Consider the following 22,511-nt stretch of genomic DNA (forward strand, 5'->3'; position numbering starts at 1 on the left):
TAGATTCTTCCTTCTCTCCAGAGATGCTGCCTGACCCGCTGAGTTAAGGGCCTGTCCCACTTGGCGTTTTCTTTCCGGCATCAGTGTCGCCAAAAGATTTTGAACATTTCAAAACCCAGCGGCGACAAAGAAAATGTTGCGACATTTGGAAAAACACCGCTCGGCAACACGTCAGCACACCGCAAATTTTTCGGTGACCTGATATGTCAGTCAATTATGCCGGCAGTTGCCGAAAAAATCGCCAAGTCGGACAGGCCCTTAACTCCAGCTTTTTGTGACTATCTCTGCCCTTGGAGGGGCCGACTGCTCCACACGTTCTCAAGTTGACCCTCCCAAAGAGGGGGAATGCCGTGAATTCTTTATTGTATCACGATGTATAAAAAGCTTCACTAATCTTTGCCTTGGTGGTGAAGGACGCTGCAAATATCACGGTGTGCTTGTTTGAAACGGTACGGCGGAGCTTGTAACTACCGCAGTGGCAAGGAGCAAGACACTGGGGAAACTCGAGGGTGCAGAACAGATTCACCAGGATGGACACAAAATGCTGGAGTAACTCAGCGGGACAGGCAGCATCTCTGGCGAGAAGGAATGGGTCTCGTTTCGGATCGAGACCCTGCTTCCGACTGAGAGTCAGGGGAGAGGGAGACGCAGAGATAAGGAAGGGGAAGGTGTGAAAATGAGGCTACAAAAGAGATGGGGATCATGGAAAATGTAGGAGAGGTCATTGTTAAACTGGGAGAAGTGGACAACGAAGCAAATAGAGATAAAATATAATTGGGGACAGTCAGACTGGTCGGAGAACTAGGATGGGGGAGGGATGGAGAGAGAGGGAAAGTAAGGGTTACTTGAAGTTAGAGGAGTCAATGTTCATACCACTGGGATGTAAGCTGCCCAAGCGAAATATGAGGTGCCGTTCCTCCAATTTGTGTTGGGCCTCCCTCTGACAGTGGAGGAGGCCCAGGACAGTGACAGTGAAGGAGGCCCAGGACAGAAGACCGAGTGTAAATTGGAGAAATATTTTGCTGTACAAGTTGATGAGGGACATGGATAAAGTGAACGCTGTCTTTTTCCCAGGGTAGAGGATTCTAAAATCAGAGGGTATCGGCTTAAGGTGTGAGGGGAGAGTTTAAGAGAGACCTCGGGAGCCATTTTATCACACTGAGGGTAGTTGACATCTGGAACGAGCTGCCAGAGAAAGCTGTAGATGTGGCTACAATGAAACTTTTAAAATAAATTTGGACAGATATATGGATGGGAAGGGTTCAGATGGACGTGGGCCAAACTCGGGAAAAGTAGCTGAAGGATCGGTCTCTGTGCTTCTCATGGCTCTGATATCAGCATTTGATTTGTTCTTGCAGAATCTGACTGCAGAGATAAACCTCAGCCCAGAGCAGCACCAACTGGCCCTTCGAAAACTCCTGAATGACATCAAGAAAAGTAGCGATGCGCAGGAGCAGCTGGGCCTCTGGGGTCTCCTCATTGATGATGATATCCATAAGGTGGGTCTGTGTCCAAACACCTGTCCTGTGCTGAAGCAGCTGGCAGGTTGGCAAACGCTGGGCACATCCTCAGCGTAAGGTCAATGAAACCCAACTCCTCCTGCGCACTTGTTACTGTGCTCGGGGTCCTTCAAACCACTTGTGATGCTGAACAAAGTGGTGTGACGTTGCCACCTCTGCCTGGGGTGAGAGGAGATTTGAGCATACGCACAGAGTAAAAGGCCTGTCCCACTTAGGTGATTTTTTCGGCAACTGCAGGCAACGTGTTTGTGGCCACTTGGTCGCTGGAAGTAGTCGCCTCAGTCGCGCAAAAAGTCGTAGCATCATTCTGGTCACCGCTAAATTTTCAACACGTTGAAAATTTTTCGGCGACAATGGCTTTGACGCCAATGAGCGTGGCTTAACTTCTCCTGACCTAGGGTGTCGCCAGGATGACGTAGGTTGTCGCCGGTTTTGCCGCGACCTGCTACGACTCTTGACAATCGCCAAGTGGGACAGGCCCATAAGGGGTGGTCTGTGCAGGATCTGTCCTCTTCCACAGCCGGGCACTGACTGGGCTGGCAGTGCATTTGCTACCTTTTGTGTTGGGAATTATGCAACATCTAGGAAAGAGAAGCCGGGGAATTCTTATTTGACTCTTGTGTCAGCCTGAGGGCAGATCAGGTCTTGGATTAAATGTTTACACCTTGGACCTTTCCTGGGACAGCCTCTCCCACGGGGGGAGCAAGGCATTCCTTGATCGGTGTGAATTCCCTCAGCAATTCCCTTGCTCCAGTGCTGCCATGCCTCTATATCTCTCACTTTCTCTCTCGCTCTCTCTTTTTAACTTGAGTACATGATCTCTTGAGCAGATATATGGATAGCAAGGGTTTACAGGGCTATGGGCCAAATGAAGACAAGAACTAGCCCACTATGCCAACTATGGCATGGTCAAGGCATGTTCCCGTGGTGTACAGCTCCCTGACTTTAAAAATGAGAGTGTTAGCCGCTGAGCCTCTTCAGGAAAGGTGAGGAGCAGAGTTAGTTCACAGTGGGTACATATTCTTTTTAAATAAGCCATCACTGGTGAATGTTAGACAATGTTTACACAGCGTATTTTGTTTTTTTTTCTCTCTCTTGGTCGAGTTCGCTTAACAGACGGAGGCAAGAGTGTTGCCCCCTGAGAAGATCATCGTCCGGCACAAGTCATTTCCTAGCGGGCCTGATGTTAACTGGTCTAAAGAGGTTTCACGGGAGAAAGTCATCTCGGCGGTAAGTTCTAAAGAGACTGCGTACAGCCCTTGCAGAGTGGAATTGAATGAAGCGCAGTAACAGACCTAATTTAGCTTGGTTGAGATATATTGATGAAGTCTGCTCCCTTATCAAACGCGCTGTGTAAATAGGTCATTTGGTTCAATATGTTCTCTAGGAATGCCCTCTGCCCTGATTAGTTCAATAGTATCACCTCTATCCTTTTATCCACCGAGACATTGCAGTTGTGACCATTAAGGGCCTGTCCCACACGCAATTTTTTCGGCGACTTGCCGGCACCCGTAATACGTTGCCGAAAATGTTCAAAATGTTGGACGTGCAAAAGGAGGACGTGCAAGCTCCACACAGTCAGCAGCCGAGGTTGGGATCAAACCTGGGTTTCTGATGCGGTGAGGCAGCAGCTGTGCCAACGTGCTGCCCTGTGTGTAAAGAAGTTCCATTATATCAGTCCGATACATGAGTGAATATTTAATCATTTATATTTGGGGGTCAGGGGTGATGAGACGGGGTCGAGGGGTTGTAAGGGGAGTTAACTTCTCAGAATGGCTCTCCGGTGAGCTGAGACCGCCGTGTTCGACACCTCCGGGCTGCGGGGCTGCGGAGCGGAGCGGGCGGCACCGACTTCATCATCGGGAGCCTGGGAGCTCCAAACCGGCGCGGCCTTGTCGGCTTCGGAAGCCGCGGTCTCCAACTAGAAAGCGGCCGTTCCAGGTGGCCCAGCCGCTGAGAGGACTCTCCCGACGCCGGGTCAACACTACCCGGTGAGAATGGCCAGGAACATCAGGCCTCCGTAGAGGCAATTGCAGTGGCCTCAATAGGCCTGACTTTGGGGTGAACTTGGGGTGGGGACTGGACACTGTGCCTTCCCCCACAGTGGTATCCACTGCGGAGGGATGATTTTGTTTTGTCTGTAATGTAATCCTGTTAGTCTGTGTCCAAGATGGCTGCCGTGGAGGGAGAGTGGACGCTGGCGCGCTTTGGCTGCCGCTGCTCTCTTCACATTGTGTTTTTGATTTTCTGTTTTTGGACTGAATTCTGTTTTTAGTTTGTGTCTCTGTGATGTCTTTATTATTTATTTTACTCTGATTATATGTTTATATTCCTGTTAACCTATGTAAGGTGTCCTTGAGATGTCTGAAAGGCGCCCAACAAATAAAATGTATTATTATTATTATAATTGTTTTGACACGCAGATTCCAATGCATTGCTGGACGCTCTTTTGCTCAAAGCAAAATGCAACGCGTGCGAAGGACCTGATCAGCTGCATGTCGAAGGTGGCGGAGCCCATCGGGATGACCTTCCTGCAGCCTGCCTACGTCGAGCTGAAGGACGACAGGACCCAGACCTACATCCGGTCCCTTCAGTCACACCTGGAGAGCAACGTAGGTTGCCGATCACTCGCTGCATTTCTGCGTCTCCTCTGCAACTAAAAGTTGCGAATCCAAACTTGCCAGTCTGAAGAAGGGTCTCGACCCGAAACATCGCCCATTCCTTCTCTCCAGAGGTGCTGCCTTACCCGCTGAGTTACTCCAGCATTTTGTGTCTACCTTCGATTTAAACCAGCATCTGCAGTTCTTTCTTACACACGGTATGAGGGTGAATGGTAATCGAGGCTGAAGAGGGAATATTACTGGGACATTGCATCTCTCTCTCTCTCTCTCTCTCTCTCCTCTTTATTGCTTCCCAGCCCTAGTTCAAGCTTATCCAATAGACAATGTGCAGGAGTAGGCCATTTGGCCCTTCAAGCCAGCACCGCCATTCAATGTGATCATGGCTGATCATCCCCAATCAGTACCCCGTTCCTGCCTTCTCCCCATATCCCATATCTTTAAGAGCCCAATCTAGCTCTCTCTTGAAAGTATCCAGAGAACCTGCCTCCACCGCCTGCTGAGGCAGAGAATTCCACAGACTCACAACTCTCTGTGAGGAAAAAGTGTGAAAGCAAACATGGAATGTGGCCCTGGACCGGTTCTATATCTGTTTGACATTTTAATCTGTTGCCAATGTTTCTTGCCCTCCAGACTTCGGTTAAGATTGTGGTGTGTCTAGTGACTGGTACCCGTGATGACCTGTACCACGCCATAAAGAAATTGTGCTGTGTCCAATCTCCAGTCCCCTCGCAGGTAAGAGGTCAATTTATGGACAGCAGGAGGCAGTTGTTGGAAGGAGAATCCTAACCCTTTGCTACCCGAGCTGAGTGCACATTGGTGATGATGCCCTAGCTTTCTGGAAAGGCCGTTCAGAAGCTTGATAACGGAGGGGGTGGGGAAGCTATTCCCCAGTCTGGTGGTGTGCGCTTTCAAGCTTCTGTACCTTCTGCTGGATGGGAGCAGGGAGAAGGAGGAATGACTAGGATGGGTCGAGTCTTTGATTACGTCGGTCACTAACGTTGCACTGATTTGTTCTTGCCAGGTAATTAATGTGCGGACTATCTCTCAGACTGCACGAATGCGATGCATCTGTCAAAAGATCCTCCTGCAGATTAATTGTAAACTGGGCGGAGAGCTGTGGGGCGTGGACATTCCACTGGTGAGTGTGTGGGCTTGGTCTCCATCTTGTCTCTTTGTATATGGGTACAGACATTGATGTGTATCAGGGCCAACGAGTGCGGTGCCAACATCCACTGCATGCCATGCAAGGGTACTTTCATTTCAGAGCAAATGTACACAATTCGCCCGAGGGAATGTGACATGCCGGCTTTGTCACAGTCTTGCAGAACCTCAATCGCAATGAAAATCTCCACGTATTCCATCAAGGTTACCCATTGACCCCACACAACAACAAAATAATCAATGAAACTATTCGAGCAAATTGATCCTTTTTGGAAATCCATACTTTAAAATACTTTAATAGGCTAGCCGAGGCAGGTACAGTTACAATGTTTGAGGCATTTGACAATAGACAATAGGTGCAGGAGTCGGCCATTTGGCCCTTCGAGCCAGCACCGCCATTCAATGTGATCATGGCTGATCATCCCCAATCAGTACCCCGTTCCTGCCTTCTCCCTATATCCCCTGACTCCGCTACTTTTAAGAGCCCTATCTAGCTCTCTCTTGAAAGCATCCAGAGAACCTGCCTCCACCGCCCTCTTAGAGGCTGAGAATTCCACAGACTCGCCACTCTCTGTGAGAAAAAGCGTTTCCTCGTCTCCGTTCTAAATTTGGACATATTGGTTAGCGTGGTCATTTTGGATCAATAGGGCCTGTTTTCATGCTGTATAACCTGGACCTTGTAGTTTCTATTCTCTCCATTAGCAAGGGTTGCTCCCATTAATATGTAACCTGTGTGTTTAACCTGGCAGGTCCCACCTCAGTACAAATATAGGCAAATATTATCAGTCTGAAGAAGGGTTTCGGCCCGAAACGTCGCCTATTTCCTTCGCTCCATAGATGCTGCTGCACCCGCTGAGTTTCTCCAGCATTTTTGTCTACCTTAGGCAAATATTATGTTAGCTGTCAGCTAGTTCTCTGGCTCTATACCTTTCTGTAATTAATTAATGTTTGTGTAGCACTAAATAGCCTATGCTCTTTATTTCCTTGGTTCTTTTCAAATGCCTGCATTCAAACCATTTGAACTAGAGGTTTTATCCACTTTGAGTTTTTCAATTTGAAATGAACTTAATTTAATTGCACAGCCCATCATCCAATATAACATGGGTAGACAAAAATGCTGGAGAAACTCAGCGGGTGCGGCAGCATCTATGGAGCGAAGGAAATGGGCAACGTTTCGGGCCGAAACCCGGAAGGGTTTCGGCCCGAAACGTTGCCTATTTCCTTCAGTCTGAAGAAGGGTCAGACAGCATCCCTGGAGAAACGGAAGAGGTGACATTTCGGGTCAAAACCCTTCTTCAGTCTGAGTAAACGTCTCGACCCGAAACGTCACCAATTCCTTTTCTCCAGAGATGCTGCCTGACCCGCAGAGTTACTCCAGCTTTTTGTGTATCTTCAGTTTAAGCCAGCATCTGCAGTTCCTCCCTACACGTGGCCTTGCCCTGATTAAAATGACAGTGTTATCTATGCATGTGTTTCTGCCCTATTTTAGAAACAGCTGATGGTGATAGGAATGGATGTGTACCATGACCCCGTAATGGGGAAGCGCTCTGTTGTTGGATTTGTTGCCAGCTTAAACAAGTAAGTACCCGTTGCCACTTTATTCAGAGCAATCAATAAAGTATATATATTTTTTCTTCATGAGGGCACAATCTATATCGGCTCAGACTGTCACCTAAAATGCTGTGATTCTGTGACTCGGCTGTCTGGGACAGAAGAGCTGAGAGTTGAATGTAGTCTGTGATCACACGCAGCTGTTTTTTTGTGCTTGCATGTCTCTGTCTCCTCTCTCCTTTGCCTCGCTGCTCCCTCAAGGGCCTGTCCCACTTACGAGATTTTTTTCGGCGACTTGCCGGCACCCGTCGTAGTTGCAGTTGAGAATTTTCAAAAGTGTTGAAAACCCAACGGCGACCAGCAAAAGGTACGACTATTTGGGCCACCGCTCACGACCAAACATGTGGCGGGGTGACGCCTGTACGGTCGTGAGTAGTCGCCCAAAGAGTCGTACCTTTTTCTGGTCGCCGCTGGATTTTCATCACGTTGAACATTTTCGGCAATCTGCTGCGACTATGCCGGCAAGTCACGGAAAAAAAATCACGTAAGTGGGACAGGCCCTTTAATCCTTACATCCTTCATGCAGCAGTCTGTCACCGGGACGGATTATTTAAAGGAAAAGGAAAATTAATTTAAGCAACAATCTAGCTTCTTGTAGCAAAACATGTCTATTACCAGTGCTGCCCCTGCTTCTATTGAATAGTAAGATTATGCCATACAAGTTCAAGTTCAAGTGAGTTTATTGTCATGTGTCCCTGTATAGGACAATTAAATTCTTGCTTTGCTTAAGCACACAGAAAATAGTAGGCATTTACTACAAAACAGATAAATGTGTCCATATACCATGATATAAATATATATACATATACCATGATATAAATATCAACATGAAAAGAGGCCATTCGGCCCCGTACCCATGCCAATCAAGATGCTCCATCTAAGCTAGTCCCATGGCTGACCTTTAACCCGATCTTCCCATGCCTGTACTAAGCCCATCATCCCTTGCTTCCTGTGTAGGAAAGAACTGCAGATGCTGGTTTAAATCGTAGGTAGACAAATGCTGGAGTAACTCAGCGGGACCGGCAGCATCTCTGGAGAGAAGGAATGAGAGATGTTTTTGGTCGAGACTCTTCGTCTGAAGAAGGGTCTCAACCCGAAACGTCACCCATTTGTTCTCTCCAGAAATGCTGCCTGTCCCGCTGAATTACTCCAGCATTGTGTATCCCTTGATTCCTTCAATATCTGGAAATCTGTCCCAATCTGCAACATCGCCTATGCATGTTCTCCAACGATGCTGCCCGACCTGCTGAGTTACTCCAGCATTTTTTAAACCAGCATCTTCAGTTCCTTGTTTCTAATCTTTCTTGGAAATCTATCAATCTGTCTTGAAAATACCACGACTGAGGTCCGCAGCTCACGTAGGTAGAGAATTCCAAACATTAGCTGCCCTCTGAAGAAATCTCCTCCAATTTCTGTCCTGAATGACCCTATCACTTGACCTCAGTCACACAGGTTGTGGGCGCCGTCCTTTCACCCATCTTGCCAAGCCCCGAAGAATTCTCTGTCAATTACACTTCTGATTCATCGAAACCCTCGAGCTTTTTGACCCAGTTTGTTTAATTATCCCCACGGGACAAATGTACCTCTTGTCCTCTGTCCAATCTGGCGAACCTTTGCACTCTCTTTATCTCGACATCAGATTTCACCTCGACATGTCAGATAGAGCCTTGTTGCATAATTTTAAGACTGGTTCCTGCTTCATTCCGGGTTTGAATTCCTTGGTATTACTGAACTGCAGCAACATTTCATAGAAGTACAAACAAAATGCTAGAAGTTTATTGCATAAAAATGCCAAAATAAAAAGATTAAATAGTAGAAAGAATGAGTGGCACATTCCTCCTCTCCCTCTCCCCCCCCACTCCTCTCCCTCTCCCTCTCCCCCCCTCCTCTCCCTCTCCCCCCTCTCCTCTCCCCCCCCTTCCCCCCCCCTCCTCTCCTCACCCTCTTCCCCCCCCCGCCCCTCCTCTCCTCCCCCTCGTCCCCCCCCCCCCCACCTCCTCGCCCCCCATTACTCCCCCCATCTCCCCCCCCCCCCCTTGAGTTGATGCGTTTAAATCCCCCTGTGGCCGTGGTGGGGTTTGAACAGTCATGGGCTACTCCATTCTATCTGGCTGCTCATCTGCTGGTGAGTTGCTGTGCCAATGTACCCCGTAACTGGAGGTGTGTGGTGGTGATTTGATCTGGAGACTGGAGACTGACTGTTGCATCTCACCTGTTCCTGCCCCCAGAGCAATGACCAAGTGGTTTTCCAGAGTGGCCTTCCAGATGCCCAATCAGGAAATCATCGATGGCTTGAAGATCTGTATGGTGGCATCCTTAAAGAAATATTACGAGGTAATCATTTGTATTTCAACAAGCAGAGGAATGGCATGTGCTGAACAACGTGGTTGAGGAATGATCTTCTCACATGCTGTGGAATGGAAGCGAGTTGCACTGCACTGATAGGTTTTCTCTCCTGCTTTGGTCTCTTTCCCGTCAGCCAAATGCCTTAATGTACCGGAGCGTTGGCATTGTTAGAATTCCATTCCGTTTCAGCATTGACGATGAATGAGCTAATGCTGGAGTCAGGAAATCACTGAGTCCAGGGACTTCAAACGTGCATTGATTTGTTTGTGTGTGTTTTGCCTGCAGATCAACCACTGCCTGCCCGAGAAGATCGCTGTGTACCGGGATGGCGTGTCCGATTCGCAGTTGAGCACGGTGACAGATTACGAGATTCCACAGCTTCTGAAGTGCTTTGACGTGTTCAGTGATTATCACCCCAAGATGATGGTGATCGTGGTGCAGAAGAGGATTGGCACCAAACTGTACGCAGTGTCGGGGTCGGGGAGACTGGCTATCCCGCCTCCCGGCACTGTGCTGGACCACACCGTCAGCACAAAGGAATGGTGAGAGCCCGTCTTGGAACGATGGTGACCTTGTAGACATTGATGGAGCCCTCTGGCGCTCTCTCTAAGCCTCCAGTTCTCCCAGCAATGGGCAGTCACAATGGAGGGAAGGGAGAGAATGGTATCTGGAACAAGGCCTTGCCCTACCAACAGTTGCCGAAGCACCCAACTGAAGAGCAATGTAGTTGTGCCTGGAGCATTGCAGGATCCTAGGGGTTTGTACACAGCCGTGGCCCATTCATAGGAAGTAGAACAGCACAGGAACAGACTCTCTGGCCCACAACGTGCCATTAAAATATTCCCTTCCCCTTCCCCCCCCGCTAGCATGTGATACATACCCCTCCATTCCCTGCATCTCCATGTGCCTATCTAAAGGCCTCATAAATCCCACTGTGGTATTTGCCTTCACCACCACCACTGAGAGCGTGTTGCAGGCACTGGCCACAAAACTGAGGTTTTGTTAAAAAACAAAAAATTTCCATTAAACATTGCAACTTTCACCTTAAAGCTATGCCCAGTAGTATTTGACATTTCCACCCTCGCGGGGGGTGGAACATTCTGACTGTCTCCCCTAAGTCAGCCTCTTACCTCCAGCTCTCTCCTCAGCCTCCCTCTCTCAGAGAAAACAATCCAAGTTTGTCAAACATAGAAACATAGACAATAGGTGCAGGAGTAGGCCATTCGGCCCTTCGAGCCTGCACCATTCGCCATTCAATATGATCATGGCTGATCATCCAACTCAGCATCCTATACCTGCCTTCTCTCCATACCCCCTGATCCCTTTAGCCACAAGGGCCACATCTAACTCTCTCTTAAATATAGCCAATGAACTGTGGCCTCAACTACCTTCTGTGGCAGAGAATTCCACAGATTCACCACTCTCTGTGTGAAAATCTGCAACAGAGTGTCACAAAGCCCTCCTTTTAGCTAATACTTTCTAGCACTGACTAGCGCGCTGGTTTTCAACCTTTACAACGCCTCCACATCCTTCCTGCAGTGGCTGCTGCTTCTTGCGTTTGAGGCAGCAGAAGTCTGCAGCAGGGTGATGCCATCAAGTTCGACATCCGTAGGTTCCCGGCGTTATAAAGGGCGCATGCTCCGGGTTGGCGCCAAGCTGTTCTCTGTTTGTTGTCGTTGGCCTGACTGAGGTCAGTTGACATGGCTCACTCACCACAGGGGGGGGGGGGGGGGTCGACAACATGAGCCCCCTGCAGTGGCACGACCAGAACAGCACGCAATGCTCCAAATGCGATCTAACCAAGACCTACAAAAAGCTTGCATCACGACTCCCTGACTCAACGGGAGAGGCAGCATCCTTGCAGAGAAGGAGTGGGTGAGGTTTGGGTCGAGACCCTTCTTCAGCTGAGAGCCGGGGGAGAGGGAGACTGGAGATATGGACGGTAAGGTGTGAAAAGGACAGATGACTTAGTCAGCCTTGATATTCACTGTGCTCTTCTTGTTTTTGCAGGCCTGACTTCTTCCTGATGGCACACACTGTTCACCAGGGTTGTGGCATTCCCACCCGCTACATCTGTGTATTTAACAGTCTGAACCTCAGCCCTGACCACATTCAGAGGTAGGCGGCCAGAGCTGTGAGATCACTCCTTAAAGAAGCTTTGTATTTTACCATGTTACTCATAGTCTTTTACAGCAGGCCCTTCGGCCCAACTTGCCCACACCGGCCAATGTGTCCCATCTACACTAGTCCCACCTACTTGTGTTTGGCCCATACCCCTCCAAACCTGTCCTATCCATGTAGCTGTCTAAATGTTTTTTAACCGTTGCAATAATACCTGCCTCAATTACCTCCTCTGGCAGCTCGTTCCACACACCTACTGCTCTTTGCGTGAAAAAATTATCCCCCCGAATCCAATAAAATCTGCCCCCCCCCCCCCCCCCCTTTCTCACAGCGTAACTGTTACATTTCATCAAGAGAGTCAACATCAAGGGTTGTCTTCTTAATCGCATCAGAATATTATTAACTGGTTGATAGATGGGTTTTATAAACAAATAATTCAGGTGCCTGTTGAAATTGGTGACTTTTATCTTTGCATTGACAAAAAGCGGAGGATTTGGGGTTCCAAGAATGGGTGAGTAGTTTAGCTTTAGTTTAACACGCGCACACACACACGCACACACACACACACACACACACACACACAGAGACACACACACAGAGACACACACACAGAGACACACACACAGAGACACACACACAGAGACACACACACACACAGACACACACACACAGAGACACACACACACAGAGACACACACACACAGAGACACACACACACAGAGACACACACACACAGAGACACACACACACAGAGAGACACACACACACAGAGACACACACACACAGAGACACACACACACACAGACACACACACACAGAGACACACACACACAGAGACACACACACACAGAGACACACACACACAGAGACACACACACACAGAGACACACACACACAGAGACACACACACACAGAGACACACACACACAGAGACACACACACACAGAGACACACACACACAGAGACACACACACACAGAGACACACACACACAGAGACACACACACACAGAGACACACACACACAGAGACACACACACACAGAGACACACACACACAGAGACACACACACACAGAGACACACACACACAGAGACACACACACACAGAGACACACACACACACACACACACAGAGACACACACACACAGAGACACACACACACATAGACACACACACAGAGACACACACAGACACCCCACACCCCCCCTCTCTTGGTGAGACGCAGGTTGACCTTGCATGTTCGAGTGAAGCTTCTATGTTTAAGAAAGAACTGCAGATTCTGGAAAAATCGAAGGTAGACAAAAATGCCGGAGAAACTCTCCATAGAATCTGCCTCACACGCTGTTTTCCCAGCATTTTTGTCCACCTTTTGCTACTTCTATGATTATTTATTCAGAGTTCTGATAAACAAGAGCCAAATGTAAATTTGCCAAAATAGTTTATTTGCGTTTAAATGATGCAATAATAATGCTGCTCGTTCAAGGTTAGTGGGTTAGTGAATGTTTCTGAAATGTAACCGTATCAGCTGAGGGTCTCGACCCAAGATGTCACCTATTTTTTTTCTCCCGCTGAGTTTAGTTTGAGTTTAGATACAGCGCGGAAACAGGCCCTTCCGCCCACCGATCCTGCAGCGACCAGCGATCCCTGCACATTAACGCTATCCAACACACACTAGGGACAATTTACACATACACCAAGCCAATTAACCTACACACCTGTACGTCTTTGGAGTGTGGGAGGAAACCGAAGATCTCGATGAAAACCCACGCAGGTCACGGGGAGAAGGTACAAACTCCGTACAGACAGCGCCCGTAATCGGGATGGAACCCGGTTCTCCGGCGCTGCTGGGCAGCAACTCTACCGCTGCCCCACCGTGCCGCCCCTCCCCCAGCACTCTGCGGTTATCCTTTTATTCCCATTCCCAGGGCGCTGTGAGGATTCTCCCGACGCCGGAGCACCATCATCTGGCAAGAAACGCCTGGAACATCGGGACTCTGTAAAGCCTACTGCGGAGGCCTAAATTGGCCCGACTATGGGTGGACATGGGGATTTGTGCCTTCCCTCACATTGGGGACCATTGTGGGGGATGTTTTTTATGTTTAAATTTCTTTATTATTATGTTGTTTTGTTTTTCTATGTGCTGCAATGGCAATCGGCATTTCACAACACCAATTGGTGTATGTGACTAATAAAGAACCTTTGAACCATTCCCAGTGGAAACTTTGCCTTTTGTGTTGCAGGCTCACCTTCAAGCTGTGCCACATGTACTGGAACTGGTCGGGCACCATCCGGGTGCCAGCGCCCTGCAAGTACGCCCACAAGCTGGCCTTCCTGTGCGGCCAGTCCCTGCACCAGGAGCCGTCCGCCATGCTGTCCGAGCTGCTGTTTTACCTGTGACGGCCTGTGCGGCGATCGCTGCGACTGAGGGTGGTGGCCTGTTACACGGAGTGATGCGATGCGATGCGGATGGGAGCCCTGGTCAAGGTGCCACGTGGGCTTGTTTTCCACCCAAAACATTTATTTGCTTATTTTTGGCTGCAGAAATATGTTTGACTTTAAAATGTCTTTGTTTCCCGAGTAACGCCGGATGAGAAGGAAATGACAGGGCAAGCTGGTGAGGAAACCAAACACAATGGCTAGCCTGAAAGAGACAGTGTATTTTTACTTGGAAGATAAGTATTGCCTGTGAAAATCAGTGCTGCTCATGGACTCCACCCAAGCAACAGACTCAAATGTGGCTCGTGTACAAGCTTCTGCACTGAGTGCTTGTACTGACAGCCTCGTGGTCCCAGTGCGAGCCACGGTGACATAGCTGGTAGAGCCACTCCCTCCACAGCACCAGAGATCCTGGTTTGATCCCGACCTTGGGTGCTGTCTGTGTGGAGTTTGCACATTTTCACTGTGGGTTTCCTCCGGGTGCTCCGGATTCCTCCCACATCCCAAAGACCTGCGGGTTTGTAGGTTAATCGGCCCTCTGTAAATTGTTGCCTAGTGTGTAGGGAGTGGGTGGGAAAGTGGGATAGCATCAAACTAGTGTGAGCGGGTGATTGCTGGTTGGTGTGAACTCATAGGCAGCAGGCCCCATGTCCAGGCTGTATCTTTCAATCAAAAATTCAATTCAACAGTCCTGCCTTGTTCTGGGCAACATGCTGTCTGTGGCAGAAACCATGAGCAGTTTGAACCTTCCAATCCTAGAACAGTCCCTCTGACTGAACCCTCCAGAACTCTCACATTTTCATACAGTACAGATATATTAATCGAGACCCAAACGACTAAGGAACATATCGATGCTGCTTCTCAAATCTATTTACATGGTACCTGCTCCTTCTCTTAAGACCATAAGACTTTGGAGCAGAACTGGGCAATTCATCCCAGTGATTCTCCTCTGCCATTCAATCATGGCTGATCTATTTCTCCCCTCAACCCCATTCTCTTGCCTTCTCACTGTAACGTTTGACGCCCTTACTAATCAAGAACCTAGCAATCTCTCCTTAAAAATATCCATTGACGTGGCCTCCACAGCCTTCTGTGGCAATGAATTCCACCGATTCACCACCTTCTGGCTAAAGAAATTGCTGCTCATCTCCATTTTGAAAGTTCATCCTTTTTATCAAAGGCTTTCACACCTTGGTTCCATGATTCCTCGTCGTCTTGTCTGAGTGCGTCTCACTCGCTGGTTTTGAGATCTTACACTGACCTCCCCAGCAGTGTATATAGTGCAGAGGTTGGGGGTTCCATCAGTGAGCTTTACCAGTGTGTAGCATCAGTGGTGTGATGTGATCACATCGAGCGGTAGACCAGCTCGCTGGCTGTCCACCCCCACACCCCACCCCGTCTCCCCACAGCCTGGCCTGCAGGGGGCACGTACGGCTTCACACCGGGTATTAACCTGGAGGACAGGCACAAAATGCTGGGGTAACTCAGCGGGTCAGGCAGCATTTCTGGATGGAAGGAATGGCTGACGTTTTTGTCCGAGACCCTTATTCAGACTGAGAGTCAGGGGAGAGGGAGACACAGAGATATGGACGGGTAAAGTGTGAAACCAAGAGAGCAAAGGGGACGAAGATTAAGGAGAATGTTGAATGGAACATTGTTTACTAGAGGAAGGTGACAATGAAGAATAACATTGGTGGTTTATTTTCAGTAGCGTTTGCTCATCCCCCCCCATCACCACCACCTCCATACCATCTGGTCGCTATTACTCAGTAGGGATTGAGGCATTGGTCACTTAGTTTGTCCATCTATTCTGCACAGGTCTGAAAGTAACAATGTGGGTCTTGTAGCTAACAGATTTCTCAACTTGCCATTGCTTAGAAACCAGCAAACCAATACAAAGCCCAGTTCAGTGGAGGCGTTCACATTTTTCATTCCTTGTTTAACCCGTGGCGTTTGTTTGCTCCATATTCCTTGCCATCATGGAGCACGCTGTCCAAGCTGGGTGTGGAGAAACGTCATTGGGTGTCTCCCTGAGAATTGGAAAAGTTGCATAATCAGGAAGAGAGGGATTGCAAAATGGTTGGATTGGGAACAGCCCACCACTACATTAGGCAACATTTGTGGAAAGAAACTGTTAATACTAACAGCAATCTTCACCTCTGCACATGCTGCCCGTCTTACTGATTGTCTCTGTGCAACCATAGTGGGCAAGAAACTCATCCATTCACAGTGGGCAATGAGGTGGCGCAGCGGGTAATACTGCTGCCACACAACGCCAGAGACCTGAGTTCAATCCTGACCTCCAGTGCTCGAAACCTGTGTGATTTTCATGCTCTCGGTGTGACAACGTGGGTTTCCTCCAGGTGCTCCTGTTTTCCCCCCACACCCCAAAGACGTGCGGGTTTGTAGGTTAATTGGCCCTCTGTAAATTGCCCCCCCCCGAGTGCACGGGAAAGTGTGATCACACACAGGGCTGTGGCGATCGATGGTCTGCACGGGCCAAAGGGGCCAAGTTCCACGCTGCATCGGTCAATCAATTGAAAGCCCCGCACAATTGCCGCACCTGGCCGACTCGTACAGAATGGGGCCACTCGTCAATCTTCTGATTTAATGGAAGAGGCGGGGGAAACAAATGGCAGTGTAACCGGGAAGAACAATGCAAAATCCCCCCAGGAAAATCCTCATCTAGGTTACACGGACCTCCGAACAAGTCCATCTCCACCCTTGCCACCACCAGGGCCAGCTCACTTGGAGAAACGTGTGGTTTGCTGGACTAGAGATGACCTGATCTACGCACTCGGATGTGAGGAAGATGAATAGAAATCCCAGAATCTTCTCTTTTAATTCCTTCCACAGAGCATGCTCGCTGAATTCCGATCCACGCCAAACAAAGGGACTTTGTAGTTCTGAAGCTTCCTCTCCCTGCAGGAAATTCCCATTCCAACAACAGAGGAAACGATGTTTCCATTTAGTGACTCCGGTCTTGAATATTGTACTGCACTTGCATTACACCAGCTCCGCTTTGCTTCACCTCTTTGCCAGGTGTCTCCATCCAATCGCACATCTTTCTGTTGCGTGTAGTAATACAAGGAGCAAGGCTCATTTGGAGGCTTCTTCACCCTCTGCTGACCCCGTTAGAATTCTTCCGCTGTGCAAAAATGTTGCCTCGCCACTGTGACTGCTTCCCACGCCACGATTCACTCAGCTTTCGTCCCAAAACAATTGAATTGTTTGAAGTAAATCTCAACCCAAGATGCCAAATTTTTCTTCTGGAAAACTTAATAGAAATCTTTTAATGTGAACATTTGTCGCATACAAATCGAGCCAACTTTGGTCAGTTGGTAGTTGCTGATGTGTTAGCAAGCAGTGGTGTGATTGTGTTGTGTAGGTAGATGGGTCATGAGCACTGTGTAGCCACATATCCACTGCCCTTGGCTGGGGGATACTGTAAGCAAATGTCCTTCCATGTGTGAAAGACCTTTCTCCCCCACCCTTTGTTCTGTGGCAAGGCCAGTGTTTATTTACTGCCCATCCCCAGTTGCCCTTGGGAAGCTAATGGCGAGTTGCCATCTTGAACCACCGCCGTCCTTGAATTTATACCCAGTGTGAAGAATTTGTGCATGACCTGGTCTGTGTTCATTAGATGGTGTGTGTGGTTCGTGAATGGTGCAGGAAGAAGTTGGTGTTTCCTCCAGTGCAGAGTGGAATCTGTGCGGCCTCAGAGGATTCATCCAGGCCTGGACCCACAGCAGCACTCATCTCTGTAAATCTGAGTAACAATAAGGGCCGAGCTCTCCTTACAAGCATCCCCGAGTTGCCCAAATTGTTTCTGTGCCAAGCTGTTCACCAGCTGGTCCATTGGAAGCCATTGGAATTATTTTGTATGTTGCACAACGCGGACTGACCTTTCACAGCAGAGGGATCATTCTGCATGGGGTAAGGCACATCCAGTTCATTGTGTGTTAACCCCAATCTGAGTGCAGGAACAACAGAGGCCTTTCAGCCCGTCAATGCTACGGAGCCAAAGATAGACACAAAGTGCTGGAGTAACTCAGCGGGACAGGCAGCATCTCTGGGGAGAAGGAATGGGTGAGACCCTTCTTCAGACTTCTCGACCCAAAACACCACCCATTCCTTCTCTCCAGAGACGCTGTTGGTCCCGCTGAGTTGCTCCAACATTTTGTGTCTATCTTCGATTTAAACCAGCATCTGCAGTTCTTCCCCACACAATGCTTTTGAGCCATTCCTTCACTATGGCTGAGATTTATTGATTTCAGTTTTGAAATCTTCAGTTCACTCCTAGCCTCCTCAGCTATTTTGTGAAGAACTACATCTCGTATTGTTCAATCTCTCGTTTTGATTTTGTGGGGAAGTGTGGCGAGCCACCACCTCTCTGCTATGAGGCTGGTCCCACCCGTACAACAGTATGCTGAGCTCTGTAATGGTGCAAAAATGCAGTCAGTAATCTCCTGGGGTGTGATCACCCAAACTTCAAGTCATTCTCCTCCCACACCATTCACCATCTTCAATCAAACACTGCATCCAGCTTTTGCCTGCACTAACTTGGCTGGGTCTACATGTTACATATGCAGTTGTGTGTGTGTTCCATGCTGGCCCGTCCATGGCAGAGACTGGACAACAATGTTCCCTCTAGCTCCCCTTGTCTATCCTCTCCTGTAGCTAAAGCCAAATGAGCTTGGGGCTCATGGATGAATGCAAGGAATTGGGACTCCGGGAAGAACCAAACTCCTGGCCGGAGCGGGAACGTTGGCCGCCACTGTGGTCACCCTGTCGTTCTTGCCCTCTGAGGAACTTGCGGGCAAATCGGAGCGATCCCATTGACCGCTTTACAACCTCCCTGCTCCAGACCACACTGGGAAAACCTGTCGGCATCTGTGGCTGTGCCTCTGTCTTGAACCAAACTGTGCAATCAAAGTTCGTCTCAACGTCAGGAACGTCACCTGAGAGCCAATTTAAATCTGGCAAGCTATCTATGAGGAGATGGACACAGTGAGATGGTGTTGGTGCCTGATCACAGGCAGCTTTGGTGGTGTGGAGCATCAGGATAGGTGAGTCATGCAGCACCGACATCGGCCCTTCGGCCCATCAAGTCTGCTCAGCCCAAGCATCCATTTGCATTAATTCCATGTAATTCTCTCCCCCCTTCATTCCCATCAATTCCCCCCTGATGCTGCCGCTCCCTAGTTTACAATGGCCGATTTAATCCGCTGACGAATGCTTTGTTTGGGATGTGGCTGGAAACAGAAGCATGGGGAGAACGTGCAAACTCCAACGAAACAGCATTGGAGGTCAGGATTGAAGCCTGGCCACTCGAGCTGTGAGGCAGTGCCCTCATGCAAGTTGTACAGTTATCGCTCAAATACGTACAATCCAAACGGGAGCGGGAATACGATTCATCCCCTTGGTGTACGAGTTGATCTGACCCTTGGGCTGTGTCCACTCGAACCACTGTTCCACTGGTCGTCTTGCTAATTATTCACAAGGACTGGAACACCCGCTTTGGCCCAGAGAAGAGACGTATTCGCAATCCCCTTCACACGAAACCTCTCCACAGATCGGTGCCAATTGGCCTGCCTTCATCCTGTGATAGTGTCTGAGCCCCAACCCCTCTAGCCAGATGAAACTGCCTCAACATCTAGTCATCCCTTACAATGGTTAGATCTTGAGATGAGACCATGTTATCATTCATTTAATTGTTGGGCTATTCAACTAAAATTTCCCCGTAGCCCAGAAATTGACATCGCAAATTTTCATTGCACCTCAAAGGCATTTGAGTCCTTTAATAAATGAGAAGTGAATGACATGGAGTCTTGCTGCTGCAGCCTTGCCAAAGGATTATACACTAAGAGCAAGATGTCCTAACTCTTGTGCTCCTATCTTCTGGATTGGAAACTTTGCTTCCTATGTTTTTTTTTCTAGAAGACACAAGAAACTGCAGATGCTGGTTTACCAAAACAAAACAGTACTGGAGTAACTCAGAAGGGTCCTGACCTGAGACTTCACCTATCCACGTTCTCCAGAAATGCTGCCTGACCCGCTGAGTTACTCCAGCACTCTGTGCCTCTTTCTAGCTGTGCTTGTACCATGTTGAAAGGGTCATCAGCATATTCTCATTTCATCTTCATTTTAAAAAGCCCCTCAAACAACCAACTTGACCAAGACCCTTGAATTCTGACTGTTTTCTGTCTATTAATCATCTTCAAACTGTGTCTCCCAATCTATTATTTCCAAATATTGTACAATCAAATTTTCTTCATGCCTTCTGCTGATTCTGATATATCTAATCACGCTTCAAAAAGCCTTCCTGGTTTTTTCCAGCCATCATTTCCTCATCAAAACTCTGGGCAGAAGCAACAAAGTACTGTAACCACATGCTCCATTAGAGATTCAAGCAAGACTCATAAATCTGCTTCATGAATCAGACCATGGCTTTATAAGTTCATGAATTCAAGGAGCAGAATTAGGCCATTCAGTCCATCAAGTCTAATCTGCCATTCAATCATGGCTGATCTATCTTTCTCTCTCAACTCCATTCTCCTGCCTTCTCCCCATAAAACCCTGACATCCTCACTAATCAAGAATCTGTCAATCTCCACCATTGACTTGGCTTCCACTGCCGTCTGTGGCAATGAATTCCGCAGATTCACCACCCTCTAACAAATGTTCTCATCTTTCTGAAGGTACATCCTTTTATTCTGTGGCTACGGCCTTTGGTCCTAGACTCTCCCACTAGTGGAAACATCCTCGCTGCTCTATCCAGGCCTTTCACTATCCGGTAAGTTTCAATGGGGTCTTCCGGTAAGTTTCAATGGGGTCACCCGCTCATCCTTCCTAACTCCAGCCAGTGCAGGCCCAGTGCCTTCAAACGCTCATATGTTAACCCACTCCTTCCTGGGAATCGTTAGCGCAAACCTCCTCTGGACCCTCTCCAATGCCAGTACATCCCTCCTCTGATATGGGGCCGAAGACTGCTCACAATACAACTAACCAGCGCCTTAAAGAGCCTCAGCATTACGTACCCAGCACCATTATCTTCTCTTGCTCTCCCCCTCTAACATGTGGAGTTTATCTCATCAACAGCATTATTATTTTAGTGAAAGAGGGACAAGGCTCACACAGCAGACCTCGCCTCATTTTCTCTATCTTTGACCACCACACTCACTGATTTTCTGAGTTCAGACCCATTCTCCCGGTTGATCTTTTCACAGTCACACCTTCCCGATCCCGGTGGTCTTTTCTAAGATGACTACCCCGGAATATTTATGTGTCCAACATTGCTCAGTTTGCCAGCTCCTCGATCAGCCCCACTCATCACTACTTGTACCATTAGTTCATCCAGCATCTCGCTGGCAATGCTTTACGTCCAGACAAGTCACTTTAATTTCAGGCCTCGTTAGTTTCCTGCTCTGCTGCCGATGTGCTGTTACTTTTAATATCGAAAAAAATCTGTTGTTTCCACAGTAGTTTGCCAAATTTCTGCCCTGTTCTACAGACTCTCTTTTCTCGTAAGTTTGCTTTCAGTCGCTCCACTTCAGTTGCTTCTTCCCCACGTTGCTCCCTTCTCTCCCTTCCCATCCACCGCATTGCAATGGAGTCATGGCAGAGGCTGCAGTTTCTGCCCTAGTAGTCTCACTATAACTCATCCATTTCCCCCTTCCCCCATGTCTGCTGGACTCCAGTTGGAGTTGGTGTTACTGAAGTCACTTGAGTTTGTCATTTCCCCAGCTCAGCTTTGTCATCTCAGTCTAACCTTGCCTTAGAGATTTAATTGCCAAAAGTTTAGTTCACTCATTTGCCTGTTTTAAACCAATTGATTTAACTATTTAAAATTATTGATTTAATGAAGAACAAGATGTAGGTTCCTGGATGTTTCCACTATTGATCTCGATAGTGGATTGTGGTTAATTTGGTGAATCTGTTTGTTTGCATGAATTACCTAAACACTATGGTAAGCATTGTATTCTTGCATTTAAAGAGTTGTTTCTCCCCCCCCCCCCCCAAATTGTCAATGCAGGAGATATGATCTATGATTAAACTATGTTGAAGGTTTAGGATGGATTCTCTGTTAGGTACTTCAATATCTAAGCCTTAACTTTGCTGTACAATTGACATCCATATCTTGGATAGATCATCACAAGATGGTCTGCATTCAGCCATCACCCGCGGGCAAGCGACTTAACCCGTCATATCCACACAGGCTCTTTGAGAGAGCGTTCCATTAATTGTGTTTCTATCCAACCTTGCAAATATTCCTGTTTGGGTGAATTCATCCAATTCCTCTTATTGGAAAGTTACCATTGAATTTGTTTCCACTGTCCCTCCAGAGGGTGTACTCTGGAGAAAAAAAACATGTTGTATGAAAATAAAATATTTGTTCTGCTTCTTCCGTCCAGTTTTTATTCCAAATTTTCTTAAACTTGCTCTTGATCTGCAAAGACACTTCTGTAGAAGTTAGAAACATAGAAAATGGGTGCGGGAGAGTGTCGTTCGAGCCAGCACCGCCATTCAATGTGACCATGGCGGGTCACCCAGAATCAGTACCCCGTTCCTGCTTTCTCCCCGTATCCCTTGACTCCATTAGCCCCAAGAGCCGTATCCAACTCTCTTGAAAACATCCAGTGAATCGGCCTCCACTGCCTTCTGTGGCAGAGCATTCCACAGATTCACAACTCTC

The 22,511-nt window shown here is 48.2% G+C and overlaps 1 protein-coding gene across 1 annotated transcript in view; it reads left to right on the plus strand.

The window, feature by feature from the left end:
• The window catches only part of piwil2 (piwi like RNA-mediated gene silencing 2), a 40,156-nt gene extending 25,919 nt beyond the window's left edge, over positions 1 to 14,237 (plus strand). The window contains exons 14-23 of the mRNA XM_033013887.1: positions 1,359 to 1,499; positions 2,637 to 2,750; positions 3,944 to 4,132; positions 4,772 to 4,873; positions 5,163 to 5,279; positions 6,792 to 6,880; positions 9,142 to 9,247; positions 9,545 to 9,801; positions 11,270 to 11,377; positions 13,621 to 14,237. Coding sequence (XP_032869778.1) covers positions 1,359 to 1,499; positions 2,637 to 2,750; positions 3,944 to 4,132; positions 4,772 to 4,873; positions 5,163 to 5,279; positions 6,792 to 6,880; positions 9,142 to 9,247; positions 9,545 to 9,801; positions 11,270 to 11,377; positions 13,621 to 13,777 — 1,380 coding nt within the window. The 3' untranslated portion in view covers positions 13,778 to 14,237. The remainder of the gene's footprint in view (positions 1 to 1,358; positions 1,500 to 2,636; positions 2,751 to 3,943; positions 4,133 to 4,771; positions 4,874 to 5,162; positions 5,280 to 6,791; positions 6,881 to 9,141; positions 9,248 to 9,544; positions 9,802 to 11,269; positions 11,378 to 13,620) is intronic.
• The last annotated feature ends 8,274 nt before the right edge of the window (positions 14,238 to 22,511 follow it).

The sequence above is a fragment of the Amblyraja radiata genome, chromosome 39 (assembly GCF_010909765.2).
Source record: "Amblyraja radiata isolate CabotCenter1 chromosome 39, sAmbRad1.1.pri, whole genome shotgun sequence".
Classification (NCBI taxonomy): domain Eukaryota; kingdom Metazoa; phylum Chordata; class Chondrichthyes; order Rajiformes; family Rajidae; genus Amblyraja; species Amblyraja radiata.